At 44.7% G+C, this 18,799-nt stretch overlaps 1 protein-coding gene across 2 annotated transcripts in view; it reads right to left on the bottom strand.

The window, feature by feature from the left end:
- Nucleotides 1–18,799, bottom strand: part of slc24a6a (solute carrier family 24 member 6a) — a 51,510-nt gene that overhangs the window by 1,129 nt on the left and 31,582 nt on the right. For both annotated transcript variants that reach the window (XM_036548725.1, XM_036548726.1), the window contains 13 exons: nucleotides 16,889–16,965; nucleotides 15,847–15,921; nucleotides 14,754–14,838; nucleotides 13,560–13,663; nucleotides 10,381–10,455; nucleotides 10,046–10,071; nucleotides 8,465–8,518; nucleotides 7,779–7,921; nucleotides 6,842–7,005; nucleotides 4,132–4,411; nucleotides 2,174–2,340; nucleotides 1,755–1,869; nucleotides 448–560 (listed from right to left, as the gene is read on the bottom strand). In XM_036548725.1, coding sequence (XP_036404618.1) covers nucleotides 448–560; nucleotides 1,755–1,869; nucleotides 2,174–2,340; nucleotides 4,132–4,411; nucleotides 6,842–7,005; nucleotides 7,779–7,921; nucleotides 8,465–8,518; nucleotides 10,046–10,071; nucleotides 10,381–10,455; nucleotides 13,560–13,663; nucleotides 14,754–14,838; nucleotides 15,847–15,921; nucleotides 16,889–16,965 — 1,478 coding nt within the window. The remainder of the gene's footprint in view (nucleotides 1–447; nucleotides 561–1,754; nucleotides 1,870–2,173; nucleotides 2,341–4,131; nucleotides 4,412–6,841; nucleotides 7,006–7,778; nucleotides 7,922–8,464; nucleotides 8,519–10,045; nucleotides 10,072–10,380; nucleotides 10,456–13,559; nucleotides 13,664–14,753; nucleotides 14,839–15,846; nucleotides 15,922–16,888; nucleotides 16,966–18,799) is intronic.

The raw sequence follows: 18,799 nt of genomic DNA, 5'->3' as shown, positions 1-18,799 counted from the left end.
AAAGACGCACGTGCACACATACACAATATTCAATATTCAGATAAGGTAACTCCACGTTGCTCCTGCCCCTGAGGTCACTTGCACATGCAGCCTATCAGAGATTGGGCAGCTACAGTAGAGGGAAATAGTTCTCTGCACAAATGGAAAGTTCTGATTTGTTCAATTGAACTGCAAATATGGCACATTTTGTAACTGTGATTTGTTCATTTTTTGATTTCTTAAAAACACTTTTATGCCTTTATCTTGCTTATATAAGTGTATATGTGTTATATAAGTTGCTGCTGTACTTGCACTTCACATTGTCTATGAATGTTTTGCAGAGCTGTTTTCATTTATTTTATCATAAAGTAGCATTGAACTGAACTGAATTCAAAGAGAGAGCAGAGAGAGACAGAGGATTGGAGAGAGACAGAGAAACATAGAAATATGTTAATAGAGGGACATTACTGTGGATCCATAGTCCACAACCAGAGTGCGCAGAGCCCAGGGGAAGCCCAGGCCAAGCAGGATGTCGAAGATATTGCTTCCTATGGAGTTGGACACGGCCATATCCCCCATGCCTGGAAACAGAGGGACACACTGCAATCAGGACTGCACACCCAGATGAAGATTGGCTGCCTTGAAAAAGCCAATTTACTGTTCTTCTTCTTATCCATTGGATTTTCTGTATGCAACTCCTACAGCTTGTCAGCAACACTTACAAAATTTGGCCAGTACTTTCACTTTCAGCTGGTATAGGATTGCATTGCTTGTGCTTTTTGCGTCAACACCCACAATATTTTTTGAAATATTTATGATTTAAGTAGACAAGTAAGATAACTGGCTGAAAACAGAATTTCCTTGCTAGCTAGCACATTACCAACTTAGCTAGCTACCTAGCTAAAATTAGTTCACAAGCTAGTTATCACGTTAGCTGGCTGAGGTGTAATAAAGTGGCTAGCTAGATTTAGCTAGTTAGATAACTTGCCGAAAGTTAGCTAGCTGACTAACAAGGTAATGTATGCAGACTGTGAGTTGACTAACTACTTGTTATGGTATTTAGCTGGTTAACATACCATGCAAGGCTTTTTCAAGCTAACTTAAAGTTTGTCCTAAAACCATCCTCTCCCTTTTCTTCACCCATTTTTACTAGACGCCAATTATGTATTTTAGGCTTGTCACTATCCCAATGACAACCACTGAACCCAGGTGACAGCATCAGACAAGGCACATGCCATCATCCAATATACACACACATGCCTACTGCGACTATTTTTCACGAAACAAGTCCCACAGTGCCCCAGGAGACCAATGCTATTGTGAGGAAAGGCCTCCCAATGCTGTCTGAATAACTCATGGGTACCCACTCAAGTCCCAGAGTGCTGAGAGCCGAGCAACAAGGGGACCCTAGCCAACCCACCTACTTGGCCGAACAAAACCAATTTCTTCCATTGGGGTGAGCTCCCGGCCACTGTCAGCAAACGACACTTTAAATGGCAGGTTCCAAACCTGCGCCCTGGGACGTATGTATTTATACATCCTTTGGAAATATATACACAAATCTGAATTGAACTGAACTGAATGGAGAGGGAAAGAGAGAGAGGTAATATAGGTAATGTTCTACATTTTATTTTATCACTATGTGTTCTAATGTTTTGTTCATGCTTTGGTATTATGTACAGTGTTGTATTTCATGCCAATACAGTATTTTAATCTTGAGCTTTGGGAGAGAGAGAGAGAGAAAGGGAAGGTGAGGGAGAGAGGGGTGGGGGAACCTTGCCGGGCGACGATGAGGCTGGCCATACAGTCAGGCACACTGGTGCCTGCTGCCAGGAAGGTGATGCCCATGATGACGTCCGGGATGTCCAGTGTGAAGCTGATGATGGTGACCTGAATGAGGGCACAGATGCATCACCCACAGAGAAACCTCACTGCGTCCCAAATGATGTAGCAGGGTTAGGACTGAAGTGACTAACCTGCCAGGTAACCAACTGATCAAACAACCATTCAAATAATCAATTAACCCATTACTCAGTTTACAAACTATCAAATTAACCACTTGAACAATTTACCAATTAACCAATTTGCTCAGCAATAATTTTTCTTTGAAAATGTGGACTGATATGCACTGGGTAAACACTGAAATCCCCTCTCTCTGCCACTCATCCCCCACCTCTGAACCCCAGCCTCTTACCATCCAGACCATGAGGTAGGAGAAGATGGCAATCCACAGTGTGGACGCCACAAAGGTGACCATGAACCAGCGGTGCCAGCGGGGGAGCACGCAGTTGGGCACGGTACAGTAGAGCAGCAGGCCCAGGGGCCAGGACACAAGCCACTTCACCCTGTCACAGCGACCCCCTGGCACAGAGAAAGAGGGGCACGGGGAAGGGGACGCAGCAGGGAGGAGGGTGTGGGGAGGGGGACGCAGCAGGGAGGGCGGTGTGGGGAGGGGGACGCAGCAGGGAGGGCGGTGTGGGGAGGGGGACGCAGCAGGGAGGGCGGTGTGGGGAGGGGGACGCAGCAGGGAGGGCGGTGTGGGGAGGGGGCGCAGCAGGGAGGGCGGTGTGGGGAGGGGGCGCAGCAGGGAGAGGGCGGTGTGGGGAGGGGGACGCAGCAGGGAGAGGGGTGGGGGAAGGGGACGCAGCAGGGAGGGCGGTGTGGGGAGGGGGACGCAGCAGGGAGAGGGGTGGGGGAAGGGGACGCAGCAGGGAGAGGGGTGGGGGAAGGGGACGCAGCAGGGAGGAGGGTGTGGGGAGGGGGACGCAGCAGGGAGGGCGGTGTGGGGAGGGGGACGCAGCAGGGAGGGGGGTGTGGGGAGGGGGACACAGCAGGGAGAGGGGTGGGGGAAGGGGACGCAGCAGGGAGGGCGGTGTGGGGAGGGGGGCGCAGCAGGGAGGGCGGTGTGGGGAGGGGGACGCAGCAGGGAGGGGGGTGTGGGGAGGGGGACGCAGCAGGGAGGGCGGTGTGGGGAGGGGGACGCAGCAGGGAGGGCGGTGTTGGGAGGGGGCGCAGCAGGGAGAGGGCGTGGAGAGAGGGGCACAGGGAGGGGGGCGCGGGGAGGGGGGCGCAGCAGGGAGGGGGATACAGCAGGAACAGCCCAGATCACATCCCAGTTTCCAGTGCCACATCCCAGTTTCCAGTGCCACTTTATTTCCCTTATTCCCTTATCATTTCCCTTGCATCTCAGATACCTGTGTTTAGTTTGAATGATAAAAGGCCAAAAAGCTAAGGATTGAGATGCACCCAATATACTAAACAGTCACGGATCCCACTACTGATTAGTTGTTCGGTTACTTACAGCTGAGGTTCTGAGGTTGTCACAGTAATTACTTTTTGGGATGATTATATACAGTGCCCTCCATATTTATTCATACCCCATAAAATAGAAATATATGTATATATATGATTTTTTCCAAGTTTTTTAATGTGACATTTCTGTGTACATTTAGATTTTACATTTTACATTTTAATCCTAACAACATTACACAGAGAGAGCCATATTATTCACAAATAATTCATTTTATTGCACAAAAACAATCACATTTGGTGTAATGTTGTAGGATTGTTTTAAGCAATAAATAAAACTGTCCATTATGTAAATTTTGTTTGTTTATATGCCTTGTTTTTAATTCCTATGTGATCAGAGATATGAAGAAACATTGGAGGTCACTGTAACAGCAGGCAATAGATTTACTGACATTATTGCATAGTTTAAGCAGTTCCTCAATGTATAAACTATGACATCTTTTCAAAGATTATGGGAATGAGAACATATTCTTTGGGGCTTTTTTCAGGTTTTCATGACAGTAACAATGTTGTTTATTATAACCAATGATGTGTCTGATGAGTCAGTGCACTTGTCTATGATTTGTCAAAAGTACAGTGCTCCAGCACTGGTCAAACACATATCTCTTGTAACATAGGTAAATGCTTCCTATTTAAGTATCTTGCCAGTCAGGTAGTTAGTGTTCTTGCAAAGCAGCTGAGTAGAAAGCTTGATTGTTTTCTTAGTAGCTAGTTAGTTAGCCAATATGTGGTAATGTGGTAACTCTGTGGTTATGATGTGATGTGACATATGCAGACAGGCTTCAGCCTGGTGCTCATTCAAACCTATGAAAGTACTCCTGGTGCTACGCCACAGTCACACACCTGGCATCTTCAGAGGCCTGAACGGCGCATCTCCGTCCTCGTCCTCCTCTTCTTCGGGCGGGGCATTCTCTGCCTCTGTGTCCCCCTCCGGGCCCCTGCCCTCACCCCTCTCCCCAGCCTCGTCCAGGGGCTGCCGCTCGTTCTCCAGGGTGCCCCCATTCTCCATGCCCCAGGTGCCACCTCCCTCTGTCCCTGAGCTACCCTTCACCGGGGTGTCACCTGCCCCCGCCCCGCTGCCGCTGCTGCCCCCCGGGCTCCGGTTCCGGATCAGCCGCTGCCTCTGAGGAGGGAGGGAAGCCATCAGACAGAATGGCCAATAGGCCTAGCACAGAGATACACAGCACTGAGCAGCACTGAGCTATACAGCACAGAGATATACAACACTGAGTAGCACCGAGCTATACAACACTGAGCAGCACTGAGCTATACAGCACAGAGATATACGACACTGAGCAGCACTGAGCTATACAGCACAGAGATATACAACACTGAGTAGCATATAGATATACGACACTGAACAGCACTGAGCTATACAGCACAGAGATATACAACACTGAGTAGCACATAGATATATGACACTGAACAGCACTGAGCTATACAGCACAGAGATATACAACACTGAGTAGCACATAGATATACGACACTGAACAGCACTGAGCTATACAGCACAGAGATATACAACACTGAGTAGCACATAGATATACGACACTGAACAGCACTGAGCTATACAGCACAGAGATATACAACACTGAGTAGCACCGAGCTATACAGCACAGAGATATACAACACTGAGCAGCACTGAGCTATACAGCACAGAGATATACAACACTGAGTAGCATATAGATATACGACACTGAACAGCACTGAGCTATACAGCACAGAGATATACAACACTGAGCAGCACCGAGCTATACAACACTGAGCAGCACCGAGCTATACAGCACAGAGATATACAACACAGAGATATACAACACTGAGCAGCACGGAGATATACAACACTGAGCAGCACCGAGCTATACAGCACAGAGATATACAACACAGAGATATACAACACTGAGCAGCACCGAGCTATACAGCACAGAGATATACAACACAGAGATATACAACACTGAGCAGCACCGAGCTATACAGCACAGAGATATACAACACAGAGATATACAACACTGAGCAGCACCGAGCTATACAGCACAGAGATATACAACACAGAGATATACAACACTGAGCAGCACTGTGCTATACAGCACAGAGATATACAACACTGAGCAGCACCGAGCTATACAGCACAGAGATATACAACACAGAGATATACAACACCGAGCAGCACTGTGCTATACAGCACAGAGATATACAACAATGAGCAGCACTGAGCTATACAGCACAGAGATACACAGCACTAAGCAGCACAGAGATATACAACACTGATCCACACTGGGCTATACAGCACAGAGATAGACAGCACCGGGCAGTACAGAGCTATGACAGCACAGGGATATACAACAGAGAGCAGCAACAGAGATACAGAGCACAGAGCAGCATAGAGCTATACAGCACAGAACAACACAGGGATATACAGCACCAAGCTGCACAGAGGTATATAGCACAGAGCAGTACAGAGATATACAGCACTGAGCTGCAGAGATATACAGCACAGAGTAGCACAGAGATATACAGCACAGAGCTGCAGAGATATACAGCACAGAGTGGCACAGAGATATATAGCACTGAGCTACACAGAATAGCACAGAACTATACAGCACTGAGCTGCACAAAGAACTGCATTGCAGCACAGTATATTGCAACACAATACTTCATAAGGCAGTACTGCCCGGTGCTATCTCTGTGCTGTATAGCCCAGTGTGGATCAGTGTTGTATATCTCTGTGCTGCTTAGTGCTGTGTATCTCTGTGCTGTATAGCTCAGTGCTGCTCATTGTTGTATATCTCTGTGCCACTCTGTGCTGTATATCTCTGCAGCTCTGTGCTGTATATCTCTGTGCCACTCTGTGCTGTATATCTCTGCAGCTCTGTGCTGTATATCTCTGTGCCACTCTGTGCTGCATGAGGAGTGTGGCACAGCATAATTAAACACAGTACAGAGTAGTCAGAGTAGCGCAAAGTCTGTATAGAATGAGTCCTAGAACAGGACTGTACAGGGGAATAACACATGAAGGCACACCAGAGTCCAGCACACAGATTAAAGACAGTGAATAGCATTGTGTGATTAGCCTCCTGTACAGAGGCCTTTAGTGGAATTAAATACAGATGAAGAATCCCAACAGCATGGGGCTAATGATTATGAGAGAGGATGATCTCATTGAAGCCACAGCTGTCAGCTGTGATACCAATGTTCAGAAGACTTATCAAATGTAATAACCACCAGGATTATAAGCACCAGTTCAAACCTGTGTTAGGAAATTTACAAGGGAATGCACCACCAGTGGCACCAATGTGGCTGGTGTTTCTCCACACGTGTACATTTATGAGACACTGGCTATGCTGCCCAGCTGGCCCCATCCCCACTGACCCTGCCTCCTTTGGTACATCTTTCACTGACCCAGTCCCAATGGTCTGCCCCGAATGCACCCTGGCACCATTGGCCCCGCCCCAAGCCCCACCTTCCCGATCTCATCCTGCATGGGCCCACCCCTTCAGACCCACCACATTGTACCACTCCATGGCCCCGCCCCCTTAGCCCCGCCCAGGGCCTGTACCTCATTGATGAGCATGCGGCCAGCCATGCTGAGGCGGGTGCGTGGGGAGAAGTGCTGGGTGATCATGATGCGCAAGCTGGCCTCAGAGAAGGAGAACTGGTGTGGGTGGAGGCTGAAGAGCTCATCCACCATCAGCACGGGGGACTCCTGTCCAGGGCGGTGTCCTGCGGGTCGGGGTGGGCACAGAACAGGGGCGAGATGCTTAAAACCGGGACTCAGAGCAGCGCACACAGACACAACATTGCAGACATGCATGTCACAGTAAGACATGGGGATAGCAAGCATTGCAGACACACTACCGGGTAGACAACCAGACATACACAAGCGCGCACATACACACACAAACACACATATGCATGCACCCCCAGGGAAACACATGTGCACACACACAAAAGTACACACTCACTCTCAATCACACTCACAGACACACAAAGGCATGCACATATACACGTGCACAGACACACACACTCACATATTTGTACATACAATTGCACACACACATGCACACACACACACATGCACGCACACACACACGCACACACATAAACACCCAAAAAAAAAAACCACATACACACACATACAAGCGAAGTTGGTCAGACAGACAGCAGTGAACACAGAAAGCAGTGAGGAAAAACAGCTGCAGGGAACAAACAGACAAACAAAATGGCCGCCACACAGACAGCAGTAGAGGCATACACACATTCCTGACAGACAGCGGTAAAGAAGCAGTGGTACAGACACACAGATGGATAGACAGAGAGACAGACAGACAGTCAGAAAGACAGAGAGCAATAGACACACACCTGAGCAGAGGGACACACATTGACAACAGAGAACCACCTGAGAGAAAAACAGACAGTGAATAGGTAGGCAGACAGGCAGTAGAGAGGCAGAGAGACAGAAATGGAGAGACACACAGACAGGAAGTACATCAGACCTTTCCTCAGTAGGACCATGGAAGTGTCGCAGTTAGCTCCGCCCTCTCCCACCGCTCCATCTCTTCGCCTCCCGGTAACAAGGCATGGCTGTCCCGGACCCCCACAGCGCTGCTCCACAAACCCCCAGATCTGGGTGTTAAACCTGGGGTGTTCCAGGTACAGGGATACAGTACTCTTTAAACACTCTTTAGTCAGCAGTTCTCTTGTAATACACTCACAGTACTCTAATCAGCAGTACTCATGTAACACACACACACACACACACACAATGCTCTTTAATTAGCACTACTGATGGAATACACAAGTGATACTCTTGAATCAGCAGCACTCATGCAATAGACAAGCAACAGTCTAATCAGCAATATTAATGCAACATACACGCACCATACTCTTGATTCAGTGACCACTACCTGATTTGGGTGGGAGCATTTCTACTGTGATCCTTCTGTTGTTATAGGTGTAAAATACGTAGAGTAAGTAAAGCTAAATGGTGCCAATATTCTGTACATAGACTTTGTCAGGGCTATTTCATACTTTGCTCTGGGTTTAAATCTGCTCTCCTGTAAGTTGCAGTATGTGAATATGCTTGTATCTGTATGCATGCATTTCCCTGCATATTTCACATGGACCCATGTCCACTGGTGTAAAACTATAGCCCCCATACTGAAACGTTAGGCACACTCACTTCATGATGAGAATGTAGATGCCATACATGGAGATCAGCATTATTGTCTCCCACCTGCAGAGAAAACATATGCACAGTCATGCATGCACTCGGGACAGCTGCATCATACGCATTGTCAGGACAGCTGCATTTCCTGTGCATACACATTGTCAGGGTTCGAATTACAGGCGGAATTGGGGGGGTTTGACCCACCTTAATTAAGACTTGGACCCCCCCAACAGCAGTGGCGGCGGGTGAGCTGGAAACAAGGGGATGCCCGACTACCACCTTTAAATCTTATCATTACTTTCATCCTGTTCCCCTTTATCCTCCTTGATTAACAATAAAACAAATAATTCACAGAATAATCGACACCAATAGCATAATTAGAATAAATGATTATGCTCGCGAAACACGGCAGATTGTCTGTTGTTTGTGTCCTTGCGAAAGGTACAACGTGAGATTGTTTAATTAACGAGGATGGCATTTATCGATTTAAATTACGTTAAATGCTCATGACACATCACAGCTTTTGTGAGGTCTGTGTTCTAAACGTTATTCTTCATTGCATTCAACCTAACCTAAACGTTTATTCTCAGTAATTTAAATCGATTTCACTACATTTAGCTCCGTTTTGTAATTTGAATTTTGTAACACAAGAAAGCTATAATGTGAAACACTTAAGAGAAAGCTTGGGGATTACTTGCCACTTAAATTGCCACCCTTGTTAATTAAACAATCTCATGCTGTAGCTTTTTCGCAATAGCACACAAATTTCAGACAATCTGCGGTGTTTCGAGACGGTAAGCATTTATTCTAATTACGCCATTGGTGTAGATTATTCTGTGAATTCTGTGTTGATTATTCTGTGGGGGGTCCAAGTCTTAATTGGGGGGGTCAGACCCCCCCCCCCCCAACACCACCCATAATTCAAACCCTGCACATTGTCAGGACAGCTGCAATTCCTGTGCATACATGCAATCAGGAGAGCTGCATTTCCTTCCTTCAGGAGACTTGAACATGATGCTCATACACATCAGGATAGCTGGGCTCCAGTCAATTGTCCAGGTTTTCAGCTGGTAGTAGCGAGGCCTCACAAGCTACCAGAAGTGCTTTCAGTCCATGACTTGCAGACTGAAGCCAATCAGCATTGTGCTGCAGAGAACAGACTGTTTCAGTTGGCTCAGACTTGTGTATGACTGATTACACATATGAATGACTCCATGGCAGAGAGTATTCAGGCCTTGATTGCAGCTGCTCTCTCTCGCGCCATGACACAGCACAGCTCTGTTGCCCAGCTTTCCTCCTTCCTCCCTCAGTTCCCATGCATGCATTCCTTACCCTCTCATTATCTACTATTTCAACTGCTTCTGTTAAGGCAATCCAGGGTAGATGCTGTATTTTTAGTAATAATAATGATCATAATCAGAATAACATACAGGAAAACATTTCCCAGATGAAATTATCCCATAAATCCAACTGCTAGATCAATTCAATGATGAATGCTGAAAACAGATACTCTTGAACACAATCAAAATTAAGAGGAAGTTTTTAAACAAAAAAAAATTCTAATGAAAACTAATTGTAGGATGTAACACTTACCAAAGAACTTTCTCATCATAGATAACCTACAAAAAAAAAAAAAAAAAAACCCACACAACTCATTATAAGATAACATGAAAATGGGGCGGCTGAAATAACTAAACTAACCAATAATGATTTGATACAGATCATATTACAGTTATATCATTGCACATAATATCTGTAACAGCTGTGGATGGAATTGCTGCTGGCAAGAATGAAAGCACTAAACATGACAACAGCAAAAAGCCTGAGAACAACAATAACACTAATATATTGATTTACTGAAGTCATAGTCACCATGGCAACAGTGATAGCACCATAATCGCTGCACGGACGGAGCCCAGAGGCCTTACCAGGATTAAAGCCAGCACCGACAAGATGTAGTAGACACAGTCTCGAAACAGGGGCCACCAGGTCAGGGACACGGTCTAAGGACACAGAGAGCATGCAGTCACGTTGCAGTCACGACACAGTCACATACAACCAGCCCTTCACTGAGGGTGATCACCTCGCTGTAAGCACTCAGGGCTGTGCTCTGCTTGACTTAACATTTGAGGAAAAGACAGTGTGCAGGGTTAGTGGAGCATTAGCAAGAACTGACATCAAGGAGTGAGTTCACATTCCTTTCAGTATCCTACATCTCCAAAAGTATTAGTGGGGGTTCCCAGTCCACTTTCTCTTTCAGTAAGAGGATGGATCACATGTCAGACTAAATGGGTGATATACTTATTGAAATGTTCCTGCATATTTGTTACACAGGCAAGACTTCCACGGAACCAGCAAAATAAAGCTGAGTGTATTTCACTTAAAAAAAGTTCTGATATTGGTGTCCACAGCATACAGCTGTGAAAAATACTGGGATAGGATCATTCCTATACTAAGTTTAAAACTCTGATTTAACAATCACAACATGTGATAAAGTACTGTGATGCAGTGCAGTGGTGGATAATTACAAAAACCTTTTAGAAGAAATACAGGGTATCTCTTATCTCAAACCATGGGACCACGCAAGTAAAATATTTAAATAAAAAAGTTGTGCTGCTTAGGTAAATGCCTGGATGCCAGTCAACATGACTGGAGCAAGAAATACAGTTTCTGCAGATGAAAAACACTTTCACAGTAGTCTTTAAACCAACTAAAGAAAAGCAGCTGGGAAACTGCGTATCAGTCCTGCCTATGAACTCACATCATAATATGAATGCAAACTATGGGCTCAATTATCACAGAGACATGCTGTGGCATTCAAATAATGTGCATCATATTATTCACATTTTAAGCCTAAAACATTTTACCCCTTAATCTGGAACTGCAATTGAAAAATCAGCTGCTCATAAGAATCAAATCCTCTTGGAGTGTACCACATTTTGGACCCTATGTAGTGTAGTATTTGAACATCAAGCAGGATGCAGTGTGGAGCACAGTAGTGTGGTGGTTAAACACATCCAGCAGGGCACAGAGTATAGAGGTTACGGCACTGAACTCCTTATCATCAGCTCTACAAATAAGGCACTTGAATTGATTCAGTAATATGATGCTACTTCATGTTCTGTAAAAATGCTAGATTTGATATGTCACGCAATAATCTATATTACCAGTAGCAGATTTAGGTATGGGCAACAAGGGTAGCCCCCCAGGGCGGCATCTTGCCGGGGGCGGCATGGGGCACCCGCACAAAAAAATTCGGAATGATTACATTTGCGCGATCAGTTTTCTATAACTCATTTGCACGTCACGTCAATGATATCATGTCACCGTGTGGGTCAATTAACCTTGTCGGAGTGGGCGCCCTGATTCTAGTTTGTGAGCTAGGCAGGCTACTGCCTGGGAAAGTCTCCCACTCAGAAGTACGAGATGGGGAGAGGGGTGGCGGTAGGCTGACCTCAGGTCTCCCCACTGGAAGCCCGAGGTAGGGGGAGCAGGGGAATCTATCAAATAGCCCACCTCTAACTTTGTACAGTACTAATGCAATTAGTAAAATTAGTCACACTACAAAATGCTCCCAAATAAACCATAATTCATTCATAATACTGTGAATATATAGTTTCACAGACATATTGTTGCATTGTTTTCTGGTTTGTGTGAAAGAATTCGTTAAGAATAATATAAAACCAGTCTGCACACCACCAAGGTGAATTGGTTTAGTCTTGACTCTTGGTTGACAGTGTTGGGGGATGGATGGGTAATGTATTGATGCTCGAGTGCCAAATCAACACAAATGGATAAGAAAAGGTCTAAGCCATTTAGTGCCCAGTTTAGGAAAAAGAGGAAAAGAGGAGAAACACACAAAAGATAAAGGTATGCAGCTGTCATCTCTTTATGAGTATAATATTATGCATGTAATGAAATAGGCTAGTATAACACTTATTTTTATTAGCCTATGTTGCTATGTTGCTTGCTATGCTATTACACATAGGGCAACAATATTCCATTTTCTGTCCAACTAGCTTACGTAACATTGGATATAATTTCACAGTTTCATAATGTGTGTAGCCTGCAGCAAAACAATTACAACCTAACTAGTACATTATTGATTTGGTTAACTTTCACTGAGGTGACATAAAGGTGATTGTATTGACTAGGTCCTGAGGTCAGTAAAGGGAATTTCCAATGCTGTAGGCTAACTTAAAAGACGTCTATATTATGCTGATATCTTGTATCTTTTGTGATATGTTATGATGATGTAATTGATGACTTTGCATCAAGGAAGTCAAGAAAGTTCAGGGTTTAGATGGCAGTTGCGCAATTTAGTATGTGTGCTTCTTGTTTGAAGCGTAACAGTGTAATAATCAGGTTCTCCTCTTTATAAGTGTGTTACTCTATTTGTGTATTTGTATGATATAGGATTTGTGCAATTTAGTCTTATTTGTGTGTTTTTTGTTAGCAATAGGGTAATAGTGTAATAATTCGATTCTCTTTTTTATTTGTATTTATATACTACAATTTGGTTTCTATTTGTCTTTGTTACTTCTTTTTGATATCTATAAGTATTATTTTTGTTTATTTATTTGTATTGTTCCAAATGTCTGAATAAAAATTACAGTTAGTGCAGAATGGTGCTTTTTTTGTTGGTGAGGGGGGGTATGGGATAGACACATTTTTTGTTGGAATTTTTCATTTAATTTTTGCTGAAGGGGGGGTTCGCCCAGGCCGCCATACAAGCTAGAACTGCCACTGTATATTAATCAACAAATTACAGTTGGAATGAACATTGTTGTAGCACAGACATTCAAAAAGAGACCTGTGTGAAAGCGCAGTTTAATTTATGATAGAAAATGGAGAAAGACCATAACACATTAGCTCCTGGTTGAGCCAATAGCACTAGTCAAGGACACTAGCTATGCTTACTCTCCCTCTGTAGCCCATTTGTACAGCTGGATTTTACTAATGTAGTTATGATACATTACATGTTCCAAAACTGTTTTGCACCTGACTTGGAAAAAACAACCTCCTGGGTCCAGGTTTTGATTCTCTAATTTTCTGACTATATGACACTTCGACTGTATGAACCATCTACACCAGGTGACATAAATACCTGTCCAGCAAAGATTCCACACACACCAATGATGACCAAGATGTTGAAGACAGCTGAGCCGACAATGGTGCCCACGCCCAGATCTCCTTTAGTGATGAACACACCTGCAAGAGAGAGCAGAGAGGGATGTGGCTCTTCTAATTAACATAAATCCAGGCCCCACTGTTTGGACTGGATTCATCTGCTCTTAATTAATCAGGATTCCACACATTGAATAACTACACATTCACCTGGATTTGACATCAAAACTGCTTTCTGCTGTAGGTTTCTCTGTGAGGGAAATATTGAAGGACCAAAAGGAGTAAAGTAAAGACTAACTAATTGACCTTAACTCTTAGTCAAACTGCTTGTTGGATTTCTTGTTCCTAGCCCACGAATAATTAAACAAAGGAAAACATAACTAATCTAACCAAATAATTTGACTGCTTTTCTGTAATAATTTGTCGAAGGATCAAATGAATGAGTTTAACATCGTTTATTAGCACAAACACACTTCAAAATGCACAATACCACAAGGATAACTGCCAAGAGCTAGTAAATTGGGGTATTTTTTTCTAAAAATGCATTAATCAGATCTGAGTAATGGAGACCAGCTGGAGGACAAATCAGCACAGGCAGCCCGGGACCAGGACCAGGACTGGGAAGCACTGATCCAGATATACACGGCATTATGTAATAATTTCCCAATCATTACTTCACTGCTGTGCTCAGCAGTGATTCTGAATAAAATCTGATTGATGCCTGGCGAGGAGAGGCTTTCTCTGTTTTCTGCCTCTGAGGGTCAAATTAATATGAACACTGATCCTTGTAATCCCAGAGATCCCTGGTGATTAAATTTATGATGATTATTGTTTACTTTTGCATCACAGCAGATGAAGCACGTGTGTGTGACTTGAACAGAGGCCATCCTGTTTCATATGAATAAGCCCCATGCTGATGTAATTATCAGTATCATTAATTTACCTCCTAATCGCAATACCCATGCGCATAATGAGGTGATCAGGGCTACCACACTGACATCTGCTGGGAAATTGCAAAATTGCGGCCCGGACATCGAGCACTGATCATACTGATTTGCCTTTTATGTAAAAGGACTCTGGTTAATGAATTTGAATGACTGGTTATGAGAGTGAACCACAGCAGTGGCCATTGCGAGAATGGCGTGATAACAACAAAATGCTGTGCTGCACTGACCAATCAGAGAGGTGAATAGCTCTGGGGCGGAGCTGCCTGCTGCCATGAAGGTTGCCCCTGCCACATCTTCACTGAGTTGCAGGTTCTACAAACAATAGAGAGAGAGAGGGGGGGGGGGGGGGGGGGGGGGGACAGAGTGAGGAAAAGAAAGAGGGAGAAAGAAAAATGTTAACATACACAGACACTGCCTAAATACACAGGAAGAGGAGAGAAAGGGAGAGATGTATGTTGTCAAATGCTATAATAGTTCACGGTTTTTTTAATGTTTTGAAGTGGATTGTTTTTACCATAACATTTTTATTAGTTATTTCTGTTATTCTACAGTTATTACTATTACTACAATAGTATTACTATATACTATTATTCTATTTTGAATCAATTATTTCAGCATATGTTTTGGCAACATATGTGTGTCCTAGCTGTACCAATAAAGCTAACTGGATAAAATGGAACCAAAATGAAGGGAGAAGCAGAGACAGAGAAAGAGAGAGAAAGGAGGATGGTAGCAGCAGGTTAGAGAATGTGAAAAACACTGAGAGAGAAAGAGGAGTTAATTCACATAGTAATTACCTAAATACATGACAGAGAGAGAAAGAGAGAGAGCTAGAGAGAGAGAGAGAAAGAGAGAGAGAGATCTGCATTTGCACTTTCATATTTGTAATGAAGATAAAATCGCTATGGATACTGGCAGAGAGATTCAATATTGCAGAACAGTACAGCACAGAATAGACTGTATTTTCCAAATTATAAGTATAAGCCAATATTCTAATACTCCAATATTCGTATATTTCTGTGTGAGCAACTGGCTCCTTGACTAACCTGGTTCAATGAGGTGGCCAGCCATACACATTCCCACCTATGCAGTGAAAAACATGTACTGAGCATTAAGTGTTACGGCATGACTGCCATCTCTGCTGTGTTAAAATGGGCACATCACTGAACAATGAATTTGCACAATGAATTCATTAAAGGAAGAGACACGTACACCCACAGCCTTCAAGCACATGAATCTGACACCCCAGCTACACAGTGAGATGGAGGGAGCAGAGATCTGGGGAAAATCTGTGAGGCCGAAGCAGCTGCCAGCTCTCACCTCTGAGATCTTCTCCAGGGACGGTACGAAGTAATCGTCACAGACGAGTGCCAGGGCGTAGAACATGTAGATGGCCTAGGAGACAGGGAGAGAGAAAGAGAGGGGGGGAGGGGCATGATGTGAGTGTCTGATGCTACTAAACATCCCCCACACTGCTGTAGTCTGCTGTAGAGTGCTGCTGGAGAAATGGAACATGACCATGGCTGTGGCTTTGAAACCTGTGGGGTGGCAGCTCTATCAATATGTACTTGATCAGGATGAATATTCAGCTGTATAAACAGGTGATGTGCTAAATGAAACCACAGGGAGCTGGTCAGTGTTAACAGTCAGGAGCAGACAGTAATGACTGGGATACAGTGGTGTGCAGTGGGTTTATTCAGTAACATATTGACAGACAAGTCACAGAATAACTGCATAGAGCTGGAGTTATGGAATCACAGCACAGTACTGCGGTTACAGAATGACTCAGCCATTTCTGCCAGCCACTTTTCATTTAGGTGTGGCATGGCCATGCCTCTTTTCATTCACAGGTAATATCATCAAGCATCTGCAACAATTATTATAAGTTTGCAGAAACATAACAAGAGTATACGTGAGGCTGTGCTCTGTGAACGCCATCCCTGCATAGATATATGTGGATATATGTGGGATAGGGTATTCAAGGCAGATGAGTGTATCCAGATGAGTGTGTTGGCTTTAAATGTGATTTCACTGGCCCCCGGCTCTGACTAGGTCTTTGGTAAGTTCATTTACTGCACAATGAGAGTTAGTTTGTTGCAAAGTTTTGTAGGTGGGTAGCAAATGCCAATGGGAAGCTGTGTAGTAGTGCTTGCTGGCTACTTAAGTAACATACTTAAAGTAACATAGCAGTTACAGTATGACTGCACAGTTCTACAGTTACAGAATGACTGCATAGTTCTACAGTTACAGAATGACTATGCATTGCTGGAGTTACAGAGTGGCTCTGCAGGTGGCCCTGAGGATGGGCTGAGTGTGGTACTGGTGCAGTTTGGGGTGTCGCACAGCAGGTCAGGGTACTCACACAGAGAACATGCAGGAGCACTGCTCCACGTCTCCGCTCTTCCTTGGTGAAGATGTCCTCTGGGAACTCGTGGATAGCTGAGGAGCAGAGTGGAAACAAATTGCATGTTAATCAGTGCTGCTGTGCTCCCTCTCCATCTCCTCTTCCTCTTTCTCTGTGTCTGTCTTTCCATCTGTTTCCCTCTCCCGCCCCTGCCCCCTTTCTGTCTCACTATCCCAGTCTTCTGTCTTTCACATTTGTAGCATGATTCAGCTCTGTCAGCCACAGCTGGAATGAGGGGTGGGGGTGCGGGAAGAGGGAGGGAGATGTAGAGAGAGGGAAAGAGTGAGAGAGGGAGGGAGAGAGGAAGGGAGGGGGAAAGAGACAGAGGGGGAGATGGGGAAGGAGAAGCAAAGCATTGAAGGAGTAGAGGGATAGAGGGATACAGTCAAAGAGGGAGATACATAAGGGGAGAAGGAAAGAATAAGAGCAGGAAAGAGGGACAGATAAAGGGAGAGAGAATACTCCAAATTCATCCAACGCTTTTGTACTTCTTCCCAAGATAAAGATGGTACAAGTCCTGTTAGGTAAGATGCTGAAACTGCAGTCCAGTGTGTTTGTTGCAGCTATATTAGAGGCAGAAAATGAAACACTTGAGTATTTTTAAGCTGGGACACATGAAGGCCTTCATGCTACCCCTTCTGATTAAAATTCACTTTAAAATGTTTCAGCATCATTCAGCCAATTTCTCCTTATAACAGTGAGGTGTGGGGTCCCATCACAAAAGAGGATCACCCACCAAAATGCCGCTATAATTCTGCAAAAGCATTCTGAAATGACAAAGACAGAGAAGTAACAGGAGAGAGGCAGAGACTGCGGTAAAAAAATAAAACTGAGAAAAACGTTGGCAAAGTATAGTCTCTAGGCTATAGGCAGTAAGCACTGCCTGGCCGTAGAGACCAGACAATGTGGAAAAAAATACATGCCCAATACTCAGAAACCTCCCAGACATCCAGCTCCAGTCCCTCTCAGAAAGGAAACACAATGTGCTACACCAACAGAACAATATGTCCCTGCCTGCTGAAATCTGATCTGAAGGACAGGGTGTGACAAGGGACAAGCTTATTTCATCTCATTTCAGAAACATGTAAATTTGACTTGCTCCTGCATGGTACATATTATATATAATCATTATGTCTTATTGCTGATTTGTTAATCTGTTAACCTTGATTGACAAAACAGATATAATCTTTGTCATGCCAATAAAGCAAGTCGAATTGAATTGTGAACAAGCGGAAGGGGGGTGGTGATGGAGAAGGAGAGGAGAGAGAGAGGAGAAGTAGAGAGGAAGTGAGTGAGACAGAGGTAGAGAGAGGGAAGTAGACAGGGAGAAGTACAAAGGCAACAAAGATAGAGGTAGGAAGAGGGAGGCAAGGAGGGAGAGGTAGAGAGAGAGGGAAGGAGAGGGAGAGTGAAGGAGTGAAAGTGAGTGAAATAAAGAAGGAGAGGGAGCGCGAAAGTGAGTGAGACAGAGAACGAAAAGATCAAAAGGGAATGAGATAGAGGCTGAGGGAGGGAGGTAGAAAAAGAGGACGAGAGGAACAGAGAGAAGGAGAGAAAAAGAGAACAAGACATAGGTAGAGAGAGGAAGAGAGAGATTGAGAGATAGAAAGAAAGGGATTGAGAGAAAGGTAGAGGAAGGGAGGTAGACAGAGAGAGGAAGAGGGAGGGAGAAAGAAACAGAGAGGGAGAGGCGGTGCGTTTACTGTCCCAGCAGGGCGTGATGGTGACACAGGGTGGCAGTGGGAGGACATGGCCGAGCCCTGGCGACCCCCAGCAGGATCATCAGAGCTGTGATTACGTCCCGGTGTTAACAAGCCGCCGGCTAGAGCTCAGAGCTCGTTAGCGACTTTGAGCTCCTAATTGCCATGC

The sequence above is a fragment of the Megalops cyprinoides genome, chromosome 16, assembly GCF_013368585.1.
Source record: "Megalops cyprinoides isolate fMegCyp1 chromosome 16, fMegCyp1.pri, whole genome shotgun sequence".
Taxonomy (NCBI): Eukaryota; Metazoa; Chordata; class Actinopteri; order Elopiformes; family Megalopidae; genus Megalops; species Megalops cyprinoides.
This window is presented reverse-complemented; position numbering and strand designations above follow the sequence as displayed.